The following is a 16,720-nucleotide window of genomic DNA, read 5'->3' on the forward strand; positions in this document are numbered from 1 at the left end:
CATCCAAACCCAACATGTCACATTACACACGACACACACAGACAGACACACACACACACAGACAGACAGACAAACACACACAGACAGACAAACACACACACAGACAGACACACACACACACAGACACACATGGCTGCTGTCGTTAAACTGAATTCTGCTTCTTAGTGTGTGATTGTATCTTAGGTTCAGATGATTTCAGTCACATGCAGACGTTTGACCCTTCACCTTCACCTTCATGCTCAATTACACAGTTTGACTTATTTATTATAAATATAATGTAAACTCTCTCATTTAATTAGATGTTAACTAACATGATGTGTGCAGACATTAGACACAATGGTTCAAATTAAGAGTTCAGGTAAACATACCTCCTACGTTGTAGCCCACACAGGAGTTGGGGTCACAGTACCCCGGGGGCCCCGAAGGGCCGACAGGACCAGGGACCCCAGGCCGACCGGAGGCCCCAGGGTTCCCCGGCCGCCCTGACGGACCCTGGTTCCCTTGTCTGCCCTGACCCTGAGGACCTGGGGGGAGGAAGAGGAGGAGGAATGTTCGATCTCTTTTCTCCAGCACATGAATGAGTACGAGTGAGCTGGAGTTCAGTTTACCAGGGGGTCCTGCGGGTCCTCGGGGGCCTTGGACTCCGACTCCTAAAGATCCCTTCTCCCCCTTCTCTCCTGGTTGACCTGTTTAAAACCAGATGGAGATGAAATGTAACCTGGGTCAGACGGATGAGATCCAGATCTTTAAACTCCAGGTGTCTCTTCCTTCCTCGTGGACTTGAACCCGCTCCTCGTGTGTCTCGGTCTCGACCGCCCTACCTCTCTCTCCAGGCTGCCCGTTCTGCCCGTTCTGTCCTGGGAATCCGGGTCTGCCTGACGGCCCCTGCTCTCCCTGGGTCCCCGGGGTTCCCTGGCGGCCGGGCTCCCCAGGGGGCCCTGGCACGGTGCGGATGGACACCGGCGGACTGGGCACGTGGTTCAGGATGGAGTTGTACCGCGCCATGTGGCCTGAGACAGAGCGGGAGTCGAACACGTGAACAGACGGATCCTGAGTGAACGTGGCTGAGAACCGAACGCTGCGGTGACTCACTCTGGATCAGCTGCTCACACACCTGCCGGGCGATGGCCTGAACCGACGCCGAGGACTGCAGGTCGCCCTGAACACACATCTCTACTGGTTAGTTCCTCCAGACCCGTTCAGAGACTGAGACGTGAGCTGCTTCATCACGACCAGCGTGTCGTGATGCAGATGTTAAATATCATGTCAACTGGAACAAAGTCTTAAATCTGCAGATGTAAACTAACTTTATCCAATGAAAACCAGTGGTTATGGTGTTTGTGTCATTTCTCTAGATCCTGAACCGGTTCTGTTCAGGTTCTTTGTTCTGTCCTGAAACCAGCTGATCATTCTGAGTCTTTAATCCTCTGCCTGACGGACGGAGACACTTACCCGTTCACCTTTCTCTCCCTTGCCTCCGGTAGAACCCTGCAACACAGAGGAGTTGATGACACCAGGAGAAACACAACAAGTCAAACTGTGGAGGTCTGGAGGAGCAACGAGGTTCAGGCTCCTGAGGGCGAGCAGGAGTGAAAACAGAAAGGTTCTCCAGCTGATCCTGAACCTGTGATTCTATCTTCTCACGACTGTGAACATTGAACTTTCAGTCCTCTGTTGATTCTTATGGAATGAACATGAAGTCACTGGAGATGTGTTGACCTGTTGTCTGATGTTTAAACCCCAGAGGAGCTGGTCCACACCTGAGAGCTCTGTAACCTGATGCTGCTCTTTGTTCTCATCGACTACATCCGGGCTCCAGTGAAGATGTTTGTGTCTTTGTCAGAATCAAAGATACAAAATAAAACAAACTGTTGAAACAAGTCAGAGATTTCAACTGAATCTCATTCAGGCTGAGACGTCCACATGAGATTCAAAACACATTGACCAAATGTTACACACTCAGCAGAAACACAAACACACACACACACACACACACACACACACACACACACACACACTGAAGACAGCACAGAATCCGCTTGCTCATCACAAGCAGTTTAACTTGTTGAGGTCAAAATAATAATATATTTAATAAAACACATCACGTTTCACAGATGAACCTGTGTGTGTGTCTGTGTCTGTCTGTGTGTGTGAGTGTGTGTCTGTCTGTCTGTCTGTCTGTCTGTCTGTGTGTGTGTGTATGTTTGCTCAGTGGCCACTAGGGGTCACTGAATCCAAACAGTAACAACAGATTGAGGGCAGCACGAAATCATGGGATTTAGTCAAACCAGTAAAACCAGTGAATGAAGCAGCTTCCTGTTAGAACTCAGTGGTTCTCTGACTCGTCTCTGATTGGCTGAGCTGCTGCTAACGTCTGCTCAGATCGTTTCTACTGAACTCAACTGGATAAAGTCACTTTGGACTCTTCACACAAACAAGCACAAAGAGGCGTTTGACTTCTTTTAGTGATTTGAATGTGGATTTTGAATTATCATAAGTATGTTTTAATGAATAACTGCTGACTCTGTATAAACAGGATGTGATGCGTGTGTTTAAACCCTGACAGAAGAATAAAGGACATTGAACTCAGGATCAGTCGTTTCCTCCGAGCGATGGCGGGTAGCGGCTTGGACTCGGTGGAGTTTCTCCAGACGAGAGTTTCTAACACGGTTTGTTTCAGGACGTGAGACGAGTCCTCGGACCGAGTCCGGACAGGAAGCAGCTAATCCCTCGCCCTCTCACTGCGTTAAGTCTGACTGACACCACTTCCTGGAGATTCACTCATCAGGTGACTTAGAACTCATGAGCAGATGACTGAGCGGTGGCAGCTCTATTGTGGCGTCTCCTGCGTCTGATTGGTCGACAGACTCACCGGAGGTCCCAGCTCGCCCTGTTTTCCTGCAGCGCCGGTGCTTCCCGGGGCCCCCGGGGCCCCTGGCGTCCCCTGAGGACACACAGACAGACGTGAGTCCCTGAGACCGTTTATCAACACGTACGAGTGTCTCACATGAAAGTACACACGCAAACATAAATATATGAAGTTACACAAAGATTAAAATAGATGTTTCACAAACAAGACAAACAAGTTCTGCTAGAGTGTAAAATAATACAGGAACAAAATTATGAGATAATTACAAGACAAGATTATGAGATTAAATCTAAATTATTAAAATAAATGAGACAACTAAAATCGATATCTCATAATTTCTATTTATTCTAACAATTATGAGATGATGTAATAAATTCCATGACTTTAAATGTTAAGTGTCACTTACGATGGTGCCCGGGGGCCCCGCTCTGCCCTGCAGGCCGTCTTTCCCTGTGAGGCCCTGTGAAGCAGCAGATCACAAACTCAGCTGATCGTTGATTTGACCTGATGATATTAAACGTGCTGATTTCATTGGTTCCTGTTTGATTCACTGTCGTTAGGATTTGTAGATGGTGTTACAGAGTGTGTGTGTGATGTTGTGTTCATGTTGTGCGACTCACTCTGGGTCCTGGTGGTCCTTCTCTGCCTGTAGCTCCAGCTCGACCAGCCACTCCCTGAAACAGCAGAGGGCGCTTGTTATTGTGACGCTCTGACCTCTGACCTCTGACCTCTGACCTCAGACACGCCCACAGTCGTTTTCGGCCGTGAACTGATTCAGAATCTTTTCAAACATGTTCTTGAATTTGTGCCTCTGATAAAACAGAGGAAACACAAATCTACACAGTTTCACAACAATCTGCATTAAACAATTAGCAGGATGAAAATCATTTGGTTTTTAGTTTAACTAAAAAAAAGAGATTAAGTGAAGTTACCTGTATGCCCTGTTGTCCAGCCTCACCTTTCTGCCCTCTCTCTCCTGGCGCCCCCTGCAGGAACAAATAATACACATTTAGTTTCATTATTAAATATACCGTGCAGTCGACTATATATAATACATATAAAGTAGTTCCCAGTGAGGTTACTCGGTGTGTACTGGTCGAGGTAGGAGTGTGTTTTATGTTTTACTGGTTGTCCGATGATGGAGCGTCCGCTGTGTCCTTGTGGTCCCGGGGGCCCCTGAGGTCCTGGGACACCAGCATCGCCTACTGGACCAGTCAGCCCCTGGAGAGACAGAGAGAGACAAGTAAGGAATGAAAATCATTTTAATAATACCAAAATGTTATGATTCAACTTCAAAGTAGAAGCACAATGTTTTGTTGCTGCACTGCTTTAAATCAAGCTCAATCACGGTGCTTTTATTTTGAAAAGTTGTAAACTTGGGTCTAAAGGGCGGGTTTGTTGTTTTACTCTGAAAGAGCCGACATGTGAGGTTTTAAAGAATATCACCAGCTCATTAAATCACTCAAACTTAAATATAAACCAAACACGTTGAGAGTAATAACGACAAATCAGTGTCATCTGATGAAAACATCTTCAGTGCAGATAAACCAGGTAGGATGAACACAAAGTTGTGTAACGTCACTCTGCATCATAGACCGACTATAAAAAGCTCTGCACACTAACAATAACAGACAGAATACACACAAGTTTACTGTATGATAAAATATGATGTAATATAATAAGAGAGAACACAACGTTACAAACACACACTGTTACAAACACACACCTTTACAACGAGGTCTGAACTAAAGTGAGATTCAGTTTCTGCTCAGTTTGAAATAATAATAATTTGTCCACAGGTGGAATCTGTGAATCGGTTCTCTGTACAGGACGTGGACAAGGGACACATCCATTCTTCCCAAGGAACTGGATCTGTGGGAAACCAGTTCCCTCCCACTGAGGACGGAGGTTTCACGTCTCACGATGAAACTCACGAGCTTCACCTTCATTTTGCTTTTCTTTATTCTTCTTCATCTGAAATAGTCAAAGAGACTGTTCCTCTCTTTCTCTATGATAACTTCTCAGTCACTGTATCGTCCGTGTGATTCTTAATAAAGTTTGTGTGCTCGTGGTGACGACACAGTAAGACGTGTGTGTGTGTGTGTGTGTGTGGTGTGAGACTGGTAACCACACAATAACACAACTCACCACCGGGCCTGGCTCTCCACGATCACCTCGGGCTCCTCTGATTCCAGGGCCTCCCTGTTAACACACACACACACACAGTCAACACATTGAAATCTGTGTGTGTCTGTGACAATGTGTCTCCATGTGTGTGTGTATGTGTGTGTGTGTGTGTGCACTGACACAAGCAATTTGACAAATATGAGTTTGAAGCAGATATAAAGAGCTGAAATGCAACAAAGTAAAAAAAGTTAATGAGAGATGAGATGCTGCTGGGTTTTGTGTGTGTGTGTGTGTGTGTGTGTGTGTGTGTGTGAGTGAGTGAGAGTGTGTGAGTGTGTGTGTCTGTCTGCAGCTCACTGGGGGTCCAGTGGGGCCGGGGGGTCCTTTGCTGTCCTGGGTGCAGGTGCAGGATTTGGGTAGAGCCGGACAGTCGACCTCTTTCCTCTGGTGTCCACAGCGTTGATGAAGACGAAGACGTCAACATGAAAACAAAGAGATGAAGATGAAACGTGATTTGATGAAGACGCTGAAGTTTGAGTTCCTCACTACTAACTACTCACGACGCACAAACACTGAAATGGTGAACTGAAGTAATGACTTGAGATCCGTTTGAACAAGCCTCTGGTTCGCACCATGTTTACATCAGAGGGAGATTCTGTTTGTGTCACATGACGACTGAAGGTGAATCCCTTCAGTCGTCATGTGTTCTGTGTTCAGGAGGAAACCAGGGTGACACCAGGTTGTGACCTTTGACCTCACCAGACCGGGGAGCTCGCAGCACTTGTCCCTGTTGGCCCAGGACGTGCTGCACACGATGTCGAAGCTCTGCAGCTGGAACTGTGACGACAAAACAGAGGATATGAAGCTGCAGCTTTCAGACATGAAGCCAGTGTGTGTGTGTGTGTGTGTGTGTGTGTGTCTGTGTGTGTGTCGTTCTCACCGGTGCAGAGTTGTCCTTGTTCCCTCTGGAACGAACCATCCGGCCCAGAACCTCCAGCCCGTCGGTGGTGATGTTCCCCGCGGCGCTGATGGACTTCTCCTCCACCATCTTGCAGTCGATCACCACTCGGGCGCTGGTCTTGCTGATGGCGATGTGAAGCTGCACGACAGGAAACACACACGTTAGTGCGTCACGCTCTGGTCATGTGATCTACATCCGTGTGACGACCAGTGAGAAGCTCAGATTCCATCACAGAGCTTCAAACAACATGAGCACGGGAGAGGATCAGGAGCCTGAGGCGACTCCAGCTGATCCGGGCTGTAAAGTTCAACACACACACTTTTCTATAGGTTACAATTAAAACTCACAGTGCAAATTAAACTGTAAAAATGTTCTGGCAAAGAGAAAAAACACACAAACAGCTCTAAAGAAAGTGGGTCGTAAACGCTGCTCTGTAATTTGGATTCTAAATAAAAACCAAACGGAAGCGGGATCTGCTCCTGAGCTCACGTTCTTCTTCGTGGTTCTGTTCATGGGCGGCTGGCAGCCAGCGTCCAGGAGCACTACCGCCACCTACAGGATCCACCTTCACGTTGTTTAAAGGTCTCCAGGAATTAGACACAGCTTTTTATTCACTTTGAGCAGAAGAAGTTAAAAACACTCTTCGACTTTGAGGCCTCTGAATGTATTTTAATGTTTGTACAGAGGGACAGTGACTGGAGAGACGACAACTGGCAGCGGGTCGGACTCGGACCTTATGGAAGCTCCCGTAGAAGAGCTTCTGGATCTCCGTCCCCTCGAACGTCACCGTCTGAAACGCTCCTCTGTAGTCGTGGTTGAAGAACGTCAGCGTCTTTCCTCCGTCTGCACAACGACAGAGAAACACACAACTGAACTGGATGAAGGACAACAACACAACACAACTAACCCTAACCCTAACACAACACTGCTCTTGTTCTAACACGAGGAACAAAGTAGGAACTCTAACATCCAGACGCCTTTACTTCTTGTTTATTAAAAATGATTTTGAGATTTCTCTCCTCCTCGAAGCAGAACAGATCAGGGTTCAGACTCCTCATCAAACCAGTGACCTGACTGGTTTGTAGGAACAGGAAGTGGAGACTCACTGTCCAGGATGACTCCCACCAGCGGCTCGTTGTTCTTGTTCAGGATCTCCCACAGGGCGAAGGGCTCCTCGGGGGTGCGGGGCAGGAGTCTGAACAGCAGGCTGATGGTGTAGTCGGAGGGGAGGCCCTCAGGGTGGAGGAACCTGTCAGGTGGGATCCACACAACATCACAATCATCCCCCTGTACACTAAACATCTGGAAGTCACTAGAGGGCAGTAGTGAGCATCTCCTGAATTCAGCTCAATGTTTATTTACATTATGAATTTGAAGTAAATAAAGTAAATAATCTCACGTTAGCATTCTGCTACCACGTGCTGATTGGTCCGTTAAGTATTTACCACTCAGAGTAGCTAATGCTCGTGTTGGTTTGTGTATTCTTTATTTCCCGCTCACGCAAACAGAAGAACACGTAACGTGTCAGGTGGTCTGTGATGTCACACGTACAGAAAGGTTGTTCACTATGATTTAAAATCTAAACATCGGATCTGGTGGAAGTAGATCTTCTGTTTCTAACTTCATAGAGAAATAATAACTATATTTTGGAGCTACTAAGGTGTTGTGTTGGTTGTGTAGCTCCATGTGATGTGTGTACCTGGTCGGCTGCGCCAGCAGGGCGTCGGCGTGAAGATGGAAACACGGGAACGTGTTGAAGGTCCCGGGAACCAGAGAGACACCGGAGACGCTGCTGTACCGGTTCTCCACCAGGCCGAACAGCTCCATCATCCGGAAGCCTGACCCCCCCCGGAACACAAGTGAGTGTGTGTGCAGAGTGCAGCCTGCTGTGTGCATGGGATTGTGTTGTGTGCATGTGTTATGTTGTGTGTATGTGATTGTGTTGTGTGCATGTGATTGTGATAGTGTGTATGGGATTGTGTTGTGTGCATGTGATTGTGTTGTGTGTATGGGATTGTGTTGTGTTCATGTGATTGTGTTGTGTGTATGTGATTGTGTTGTCTGCATGGGATTGTGTTGTGCGTATGGGATTGTGTTGTGTGCGTGGGATTGTGTTGTGTGCGTGGGATTGTGTTGTGTGTATGGGATTGTGTTGTGTGTATGGGATTGTGCTGTGTGTGTGGGATTGTGTTGTTTGTATGGGATTGTGTTGTGTGCATGTGATTGTGTTGTTTGTGCAGTGTGTGGTTGCAGTGTGTCCTCAGGACAACTGTACTCTACAGTAGATTCACATTCAGGGGTTGTGTGTCTCTCACCTGGTGTTGTGCTGCCACTCATTGGTACCGAAGGACAAGCTGGAGGAAACGCACACAGCAGACACACACACACACACACACAGACACACACAGAGACACACGTGAGTTTGTACTGAGAGTAGCGGGGCTGTCTATCACCTGAAGCCTCCTGCTGACCCCCCACTCACTGGCGGTGGCGGCCTCGCACACGAAGGTCACCAGCTTCTCCTCGATCTTCTTGAAGGCGTCCAGGTCGTCCACGAAGAACACGTGTCGGTCGCTGGGCGAGCTGGCGATGCTCACCAGCTCGCCGTAGTCTGCGTCAGAGAAGCCGATCGCAAACACGATGTAACCTTCACACAGAAGATCCAGAGTTTAGACTGAGTCCTGAACCTGAAGCGAATCCTCCAGGAACCAGGAACCGGTCCTGACCTTCCATCTGCATCTCCTTGGACACCTTGTTGACATCGTCCTGGGAGCGTCCGTCTGTGAGGACCACGAGGACGTTGGGGATTCCCCTCCTGACTCCGCCCTCCACCGTGAAGATCTTGTCCTTCACGTGTTGGATGGCTCGACCTGATTGGACGGACAGATCCACCAATCAGACCCGACCAATCCACACAGGGGTGATTGAATATCTCATTAGAGCGGGGGGGCACAGGACAAACTGCCTGTAAACACTGATTAATGAGTTCACTTCACACTGCTTCCCCAGACACACACAGACACACACAGACACACACACACACACACAGACACACAGACAATCAGACACACATACACACACTCGCAGACACACACACACACACAGACAGGTTGTAGGTGTGAACACAAACATGTACATTTTCTTGTATAAACTTGTTGTTATTGACAAAACACACGAGCAGCCGCACACTGTTTGTGCAGAGATTTAATTTCCTGCAGCTCAAAACGTATTGATACTTTCATTAGGAAGGTGAGTGTGTGTGTGTGTGTGTGTGTGTGTGTGTGTGTGTGTGTGTGAGTCCTGGTTTCACCTTGTCTGCGTTTTCACATTTTCAAAGACGCAATGAGAAAATTTGAGATTGTTGGAATTATATCTCAACTTAAAAACCGACGACCAAAACTAATGACTTGTGAAAACACATCTGAGTTCAGCAGCCGGTCGGGGTCATGTGACCTCTCCTCAGCGATCATGTGACCTCTCCTCAGCGATCATGTGACCTCTCCTCAGCGAGGGGGCGAGCCTCAGGAACCCGTCTCAGATCAGATCTGTCTCACCCGTCTTCGTGTTTCCTCCCTTGTAGGAGATCCTGTTGATGGCGTCCAGCAGCCGCTCCTTGTCTCCGTACGAGTTGAGCTTGAACTCAGTGCGAGCGTCATCACTGAACTGGACCATGGCCACCTGGAGCCGAGGAGACACAACAACAAGAGGTAACACAACAACAAGAGGTAACACATCAACAAGAGGTAACACATCAACAAGAGGAAACACAACAACAAGAGGAAACACAACAACAAAGAGGAAACATCAACAAGAGGAAACACATCAACAAGAGGTAACACATCAACAAGAGGTAACACATCAACAAGAGGAAACACAACAACAAAGAGGAAACACAACAACAAAGAGGAAACACAACAACAAGAGGAAACACAACAACAAGAGGAAACACATCAACAAGAGGAAACACATCAACAAGAGGAAACACAACAACAAAGAGGAAACATCAACAAGAGGAAACACATCAACAAGAGGTAACACATCAACAAGAGGTAACACATCAACAAGAGGAAACACAACAACAAGAGGTAACACATCAACAAGAGGAAACACAACAACAAAGAGGAAACACAACAACAAGAGGAAACACAACAACAAGAGGAAACACATCAACAAGAGGAAACACATCAACAAGAGGAAACACAACAACAAGAGGTAACACAACAACAAGAAGAAACACATCAACAAGAGGAAACACATCAACAAGAGGAAACACATCAACAAGAGGAAACACATCAACAAGAGGAAACACAACAACAAGAGGAAACACATCAACAAGAGGAAACACAACAACAAGAGGAAACACATCAACAAGAGGAAACACATCAACAAGAGGAAACACAACAACAAGAGGAAACACATCAACAAGAGGAAACACATCAACAAGAGGAAACACATCAACAAGAGGAAACACAACAACAAGAGGAAACACAACAACAAGAGGAAACACATCAACAAGAGGAAACACATCAACAAGAGGAAACACATCAACAAGAGGAAACACAACAACAAGAGGAAACACAACAACAAGAGGAAACACAACAACAAGAGGTAACACAACAACAAGAGGTAACACATCAACAAGAGGAAACACAACAACAAGAGGAAACACAACAACAAGAGGAAACGATCGATTCCTTCACATCACAAGTCGTTTACTGAGGAAACAGATTTAAACGTCCCGAGCCGAGCAGCCCTCATGAAAACATGTGACAGCTCTGATCTGTCTGAGCAGCTTTAAAATGAATCTATCGTGAAGGTTGAAGCTCTTCTAACTACACTGCCATAAGTAGAATAAAAGATTTTCTATTATAAAAATATACAAATATATTAATATATGCAGTGCAGTGGCTCCTCAGTCGAAGCGTCACCTGAGTTCCGTCCGGCCCGATCACGTCCAGAGCTCCGGTCGTGCTGGACAGGAAGCGGATGATCTTCAGGAAGCTCTCGTCCCCGATGCTCCACGAGCCGTCCACCAGGAAGACCAGGTCGGCTTTGGCTGCTTTGCAGACTGGACGGGGGGGGAAGAGAGAGAGAGAGAGAGAGAGAGAGAGAGAGAGAGAGAGAGAGAGACCATCTGTAGATTTGATGTGTTTAACACCAGATACACTACATACATACACTGGCTCCTTCAGAATAAAAGCACCAGAGTCACCAGAAACTCTCTGATTCAACCTGAATAACAGGAACATGAAATCAGCTCTTACCTTCTTTAGCCGGGGGGATTGTGGGTAGGGCGGTGGTGGTGGGGGGCCTGGTTGGCGCCGGAGTCGGGACAGGTACTAAAAACACAAGAAACACACACATACACAAAAAAACTACAATTAGTGCGACTTTAAATAATAAAACCGTCTCCAGGTTACGGTTCAGGAAGAAGCCTGAAATTACTACCCCCCCCCCCCCCCCCCCCCCCCCCCGTCCAAAAGAAAGTAAGACTGAGACCAGACAGATCAAACACAGATCAGACCAGACAGATCAAACACAGATCAGACCAGACAGATCAAACACAGATCACACAGGAAGTTCAGAACCACCAGCTTCAGATCTGTATCATTTAGTCGTCTGCTGTCGACATCAAGCTGTCCTTCAACTCCTCACCTCTTACTGTGTGTGTGTGTGTGTGTGTGTGTGTGTGTGTGTGTGCACGTACGTGTCTTCTCCACAGCGGTGACTGCCGGTCCCTCGCTGCCGTCCTGCAGCTGAGCGTACACACTGATCTTGTACTGCGTGTTGGGCTTCAGGTTGTTGAAACAGTGTCGACTGGCCCCCCCGCTCAGCTTGGTCTCCTGCTTCTGTCCGTCTGCACAAACACAAACATCACGTCTCTGAGCTCTGACCCAGTTTGATCTGGTTCCTCTGGGGACACAAACTGTGGATGAAGGTTTCTGATCTGAGTCGGAAGCTTTGTGTTTCTCTTGATCCGGTGTCACACTGTAAGTTAGTGAGAACACTGAAGAATCTGGATTTCTGCTCGTTCCATTTTGAAATGTTCTGAGTTCTGGAGAGAAAACGTCTTTAAATCCACAGATGCTGCTTCACTTTGTGTCTTTGATACAAACGTTTGAGTTCAGCTCAGTTCTGATCAGACCCAAATTAAAAAGATGAACTGATGAGACGGATCTTTAATTATCTACATATTAAGTTTACTGACTCTGAATGTTGTTATTCTGTTTCTTTTCTCTTCCAGAATAAAAAGTTGGATCACTTTATAAAGACGGGTGGATTCCTCTGAACTCCACTTCTCTCTGGTTTCTCCTCCCGACGTGAACCCGGCTGGTTGTGTATCGTCCGCACAACGAACACAACTTCACATCGTTCTCCCTCCGGCTGCCGACTCTTCTCCCTGGTGATGATCCACCAGCTCCGAGAACATAGATCCTCATTTCGGTCCATTATGTTGAGATCCAACAGCTGATCTAATTGTTTTTAGTGTGACTTATAAAGCAGCTTGTGACTTGTTTTTTAAACAAGTCACAAGTTTATTATACACACAACTTAATATAATATAACTTAATATATAAATAGTTGATCTATTTCTATTTTTCTCTTCCTTTGAACTGACACAACAAGATGTGGTTACTGTGATTCCTTGTCAGACGTGATGTCGACCTTTGTGTGTTTCTGTGTGTGTGTGTGTGTGTGTCTGTGTCACCTCACACAGTGGATGTGGGCCCAGCACAGAGCAGCTCAGTGTGTGATACACAGTGAAACCTTTAAGTCTGTCAGCGCCTCAGTGATGAGAGACAACGATCTCTCTGTGGCAGCGAGCTGCTCGACTGGACACGCCCCCCCAGCCGCATACTGAAGCTCCCACTAATGAAACCATGTGACCCCCCCCCCCCAGTGAGGAGCCCGATGGAGGCGAGTCACAGCTCGAACACGTTACACGACCTCGTCAGGCTGAGAATCCATCAGATAATCCCCCCCCCAGATGCTGAGTGAACCTGTGAGGTGTGAAGAGTTGTGTACTCACTGAGGAGGGACTCGATCCCCACCCGGTAGGCGCTGGCGTGTCGGTGCGGCTGCCACTGGGCGCACACCCCCGTCATCCTCACCTGGTACGCACTCAGGCTGGTCACCCTCAGGTCCACTGCACAGGGACAGACACACACTTTCTTTACTTCACTCAGAAACACACAATCTCATTGTTCCCACTGAAACACAAATAGTGCAGATGTAAAATCTCGAGTACGAGTCTGAACGTTTCCTTCTGTGGTTCTCATGAAGCTGCACAGAGTCCCATCAGAGGAACCACCAGCTGACTGAAGACCTGTGGTCGTCGCCTTCAAGGACCAGGCCAGTTATTTACAGACGGGGAGAGAAGTGTAGCTGCAGACACACACACACACACACACACACACACACACACACACACACACATGGTGTTTGTGTGGTGAGAACTGCCTCGTTAGAGTTTCACTCCGATCGTTCAGGCTCCAGAAAAATGCAAAGTGTTTTTCTGGATAATGTTAAACTGCAGATTGATCAATGTGATCTTCACAGACGGGTCTGAGCAGGACGCTGCAGAGGGTGATGGACAAGAGGAGGTTAGAACTTCACGATCTGCTCGCTCTCCTTCTGGTTCTCTCAAACAAATTAACAAAAGACCTATATATACTGGTTTAAAACCAATACCCACTGGTCACAGGAGGATTCTAACACCAGGTGTGAACAGGTGAACACCATCCTCATCTCCCTCTTGTTTCAAACCATCTATCCTTCTCTCTCCACCTCTCTCCTTCTTGCTTCCTCTCTCCCTCTCTCTCTCTCTCCTTCTCTCTCCATCTCTCTCCATCTCTCTCCTTCTCTCTCCACCTCTCTCCTTCTCGCTTCCTCTCTCCCTCTCTCTCTCTCTCCTTCTCTCTCCATCTCTCTCCATCTCTCTCCATCTCTCTCCTTCTCTCTCCACCTCTCTCCTTCTCGCTTCCTCTCTCCCTCTCTCTCTCTCTCCTTCTCTCTCCATCTCTATCTATCTCCTTCTCTCTCCACCTCTCTCCTTCTCGCTTCCTCTCTCCACCTCTCTCCCTCTCACTCTCTCTCCTTCTCTCTCCATCTCTCTCTATCTCTCTCCTTCTCTCTCCATCTCTCTCTATCTATCTCCTTCTCTCTCTCTCTCTCTCTCCATATCCTCTCCCTGTCTCTCCCCTTCTCTCTCTCCTTTTCTCCCCCGAACCCCCCTGACCTCCTCCTCCTCCTCCTCCTCCTCTTCATTGAGAGGCAGGTGATGGGACCTGACTCATTCACAGCTTCAGGTCGGAGCCTTTCAGCCGACACTTGTTTCGAGAGCTCTTTGCCAGAGAGGAATGAAAATGGATGAGAGGGACGGAGGTTCAGTGTCCTGCTCAAGGACACTTCAGAAAGGACACCTAGTGTGTGTATGTGTGTGGGGGGTTCCACGTGATTAAGACATAATGGGGGGGGGGGATATTGGATGAAGACCACAGAGAACGAGGGACAGGGGGAGAAAAGGTCAAACTAAGAATGAAGTTCACAACAAAATGATCCGAGAGAAGTTATGTTACAGTTTGAATTCATTTCATGATGATGTCACTTATATTTAAGTTAAATGTTGTGACACTTCACACAACTTCACTGATTTAAATCCGCAGCTTGATTTAATTGAGTTTTGAGGCCACAGTGACCTTGACCTCTGACCTTCACCTAAGTCGAACATTTGGGCTAAAGTTGAATAATTTCCATCACAGTGTTCTTGAGGGTCATGTCACCGAGCAGGGACATCAAAACTAGGAACACGACCTTTCCATCAGTAGATATTGATTATTAAAGAGATGTATTTGTAATACAATGTATGTAGATACATGAATGTGTCGGCATCGAACTCACGGGTCTTGGCCTTCCCCGACAGGGCGTCACTGGACCCTGTGGTGTACGAGGCGATGACCTTGACGCTGTACTCCGTCCCACTCAGCAGGTTGACGATCAGCATCGTGTTCACGTCCTCGCCCACGAACGTCTCCAGAGCCGGCCCGGGGGCTGTGGGGGGGGCGGGGGGGAGAAGTGCATTATGGGTAGTGAACGAGATTGATTCTGTTTCACTCAACAGCTGATAACCTGAGGGACTCGGTCAAATGTCCCCGATCGAGCTTCAGTGGAGAATCAAACTCTCTTCTTATTGTTTGATCCCAGTGTGGTGAATGACAGATAGTGTGTGTGTGTGTGTGTGTGTGTGTGTGTGTTACCAGATAACGGCTGGTACACGACTCTGTAGCCCATGGTGGGGGAAGGTGGGACGTCCCAGCTGATCCTGAAGCGGTTGTACCACTCCTCTGACACGCGCAGGTTCCTCGGGGCTGACAGAGGAACTGAGCACAAAACATTTTACGAGGTTATTAAATTATTAAAAACTGAATAAAAAATGAATATCCCATCAGAAATACAATGAACCCTGTGGTGGTTTTTATCAGCTGCTGAGCGACGGGGGTCTGGACTCAAACCCGTGACGGGAGGAGAAAAGATGAAAAGCAGGACGAGAGGGAGAAACCAGAGCGACAGAAAAATAAATGAATAAAAAGAGAACGAGTCAAAGAGGTTGGAAGGAAAGAAACGCTAGAGAAGAAGTGAAGGAGGAAAGAGAAAAGAGAAAAAAGTAATAAATCAAATTGAATAAGATAAAACACATCTATGTCCCCGAGAAGAGGACGGTGTAATGTCCCGCTTGTCAGAACGATTAAAAAGTGACAACAACTCAACAACTCAACAACTCAACAACTCAACACTTTCTATTCACACTCTTGTTTCAAACTAAAAAAACTTTAAATCTTTTTGTGTAAAATGCAAACGTGAGGACAGAAAGTTTCTAATTAAAGAAAACAAAAGGAAAAGAAAAGATTAATGACGGATGTGTTGTCTCATAACAACTTGATTGACAGGTGTCCACATGATGAAGACGTGACTCACGTGTTCGTCCCATTCGAGCCGCTGCCGGTCCGTCTCCGTCCGGGTAGACGGGCGTGACGGCCACTTTGTACTCGGTGTCTGAGAGCAGGGGCTGCAGCACCAGGCTGCTCTGTCCGCCGGGCACCGTCCTCTGGAGGGGAGGTCAAAGGTCAGGGCTACATCAGCAGACGGAACGTGTTCTTCAACACATCAGGGCTAAAAGTGTCACATGTCTTATTCCTCCATCTTTGTTTCCAGTGCACTGATGTTTTACCTGTCAATCAAACATCTGGACGACTCTCTCTCCTTCTGTTGCTGTTTAATGATTAGTAAAAGTGATTTCTTTTTAATTGGCCCGAATCACTCTAACGTCAGATGAGTGGGTGCTGAGGGCAGATGTTGTCACAGCTGGACTCCGGCTGCGTGAAGCTCAGAACACAACACAGAATTTTCTATTTTTGGCTCAAACCATGTAAAGAAAAGTAAGACGTCAAAGTGCATCGAGCTTCTTCTGCGTCGTGCTGCTCTACATTAAGAAGCTCTGTTTAAACATGAGGGGGCCACCAGGGGGCGATGGAGATGCTTTGTCTTCATTTTTTAGTAGCCGTCATGTCGTCCATCTTTATTTACAGAATCTACGTGAGCTCCTTTGTGAGCCGAGAGAGAAACAAACCTTTATCTGACGTCTGAACACGGGGAAATAATGTTTTAAATATTTGAATATGTTAAAGGTTGAGTTACACGTGCAGACGCCCTGAATCTGGTCCCCCCCCCCCGTCTCTCTGCCGGGCCAGCTTGACATTCTGAAC

At 47.2% G+C, this 16,720-nt stretch overlaps 1 protein-coding gene across 5 annotated transcripts in view; it reads right to left on the reverse strand.

Annotated features, from left to right (window-relative positions):
- col14a1b (collagen, type XIV, alpha 1b) overlaps positions 1-16,720 on the reverse strand; it is a 51,596-nt gene that overhangs the window by 3,331 nt on the left and 31,545 nt on the right. For all 5 annotated transcript variants that reach the window (XR_009924468.1, XM_062410196.1, XM_062410195.1 and 2 more), the window contains exons 20-47: positions 15,933-16,062; positions 15,215-15,337; positions 14,859-15,008; positions 12,988-13,104; positions 11,665-11,814; positions 11,222-11,296; positions 10,886-11,025; positions 9,512-9,635; positions 8,684-8,827; positions 8,440-8,604; positions 8,273-8,311; positions 7,657-7,795; positions 7,064-7,206; positions 6,691-6,800; positions 5,937-6,095; positions 5,756-5,833; positions 5,354-5,440; positions 5,018-5,071; positions 3,995-4,090; positions 3,802-3,855; positions 3,490-3,543; positions 3,276-3,329; positions 2,873-2,944; positions 1,453-1,488; positions 1,093-1,159; positions 822-1,010; positions 609-686; positions 369-524 (exon numbers count right to left, since the gene is read on the reverse strand). Coding sequence is in view for 4 of the 5 variants with exons in the window: in XM_062410196.1 (XP_062266180.1) it covers positions 369-524; positions 609-686; positions 822-1,010; positions 1,093-1,159; positions 1,453-1,488; positions 2,873-2,944; positions 3,276-3,329; positions 3,490-3,543; positions 3,802-3,855; positions 3,995-4,090; positions 5,018-5,071; positions 5,354-5,440; positions 5,756-5,833; positions 5,937-6,095; positions 6,691-6,800; positions 7,064-7,206; positions 7,657-7,795; positions 8,273-8,311; positions 8,440-8,604; positions 8,684-8,827; positions 9,512-9,635; positions 10,886-11,025; positions 11,222-11,296; positions 11,665-11,814; positions 12,988-13,104; positions 14,859-15,008; positions 15,215-15,337; positions 15,933-16,062 (2,983 nt within the window). In the remaining variant the exon portion in view is untranslated. The remainder of the gene's footprint in view (positions 1-368; positions 525-608; positions 687-821; positions 1,011-1,092; positions 1,160-1,452; positions 1,489-2,872; positions 2,945-3,275; positions 3,330-3,489; positions 3,544-3,801; positions 3,856-3,994; positions 4,091-5,017; positions 5,072-5,353; positions 5,441-5,755; positions 5,834-5,936; positions 6,096-6,690; positions 6,801-7,063; positions 7,207-7,656; positions 7,796-8,272; positions 8,312-8,439; positions 8,605-8,683; positions 8,828-9,511; positions 9,636-10,885; positions 11,026-11,221; positions 11,297-11,664; positions 11,815-12,987; positions 13,105-14,858; positions 15,009-15,214; positions 15,338-15,932; positions 16,063-16,720) is intronic.

Source organism: Platichthys flesus, chromosome 17 (genome assembly GCF_949316205.1).
Source record: "Platichthys flesus chromosome 17, fPlaFle2.1, whole genome shotgun sequence".
NCBI classification, from domain to species: domain Eukaryota; kingdom Metazoa; phylum Chordata; class Actinopteri; order Pleuronectiformes; family Pleuronectidae; genus Platichthys; species Platichthys flesus.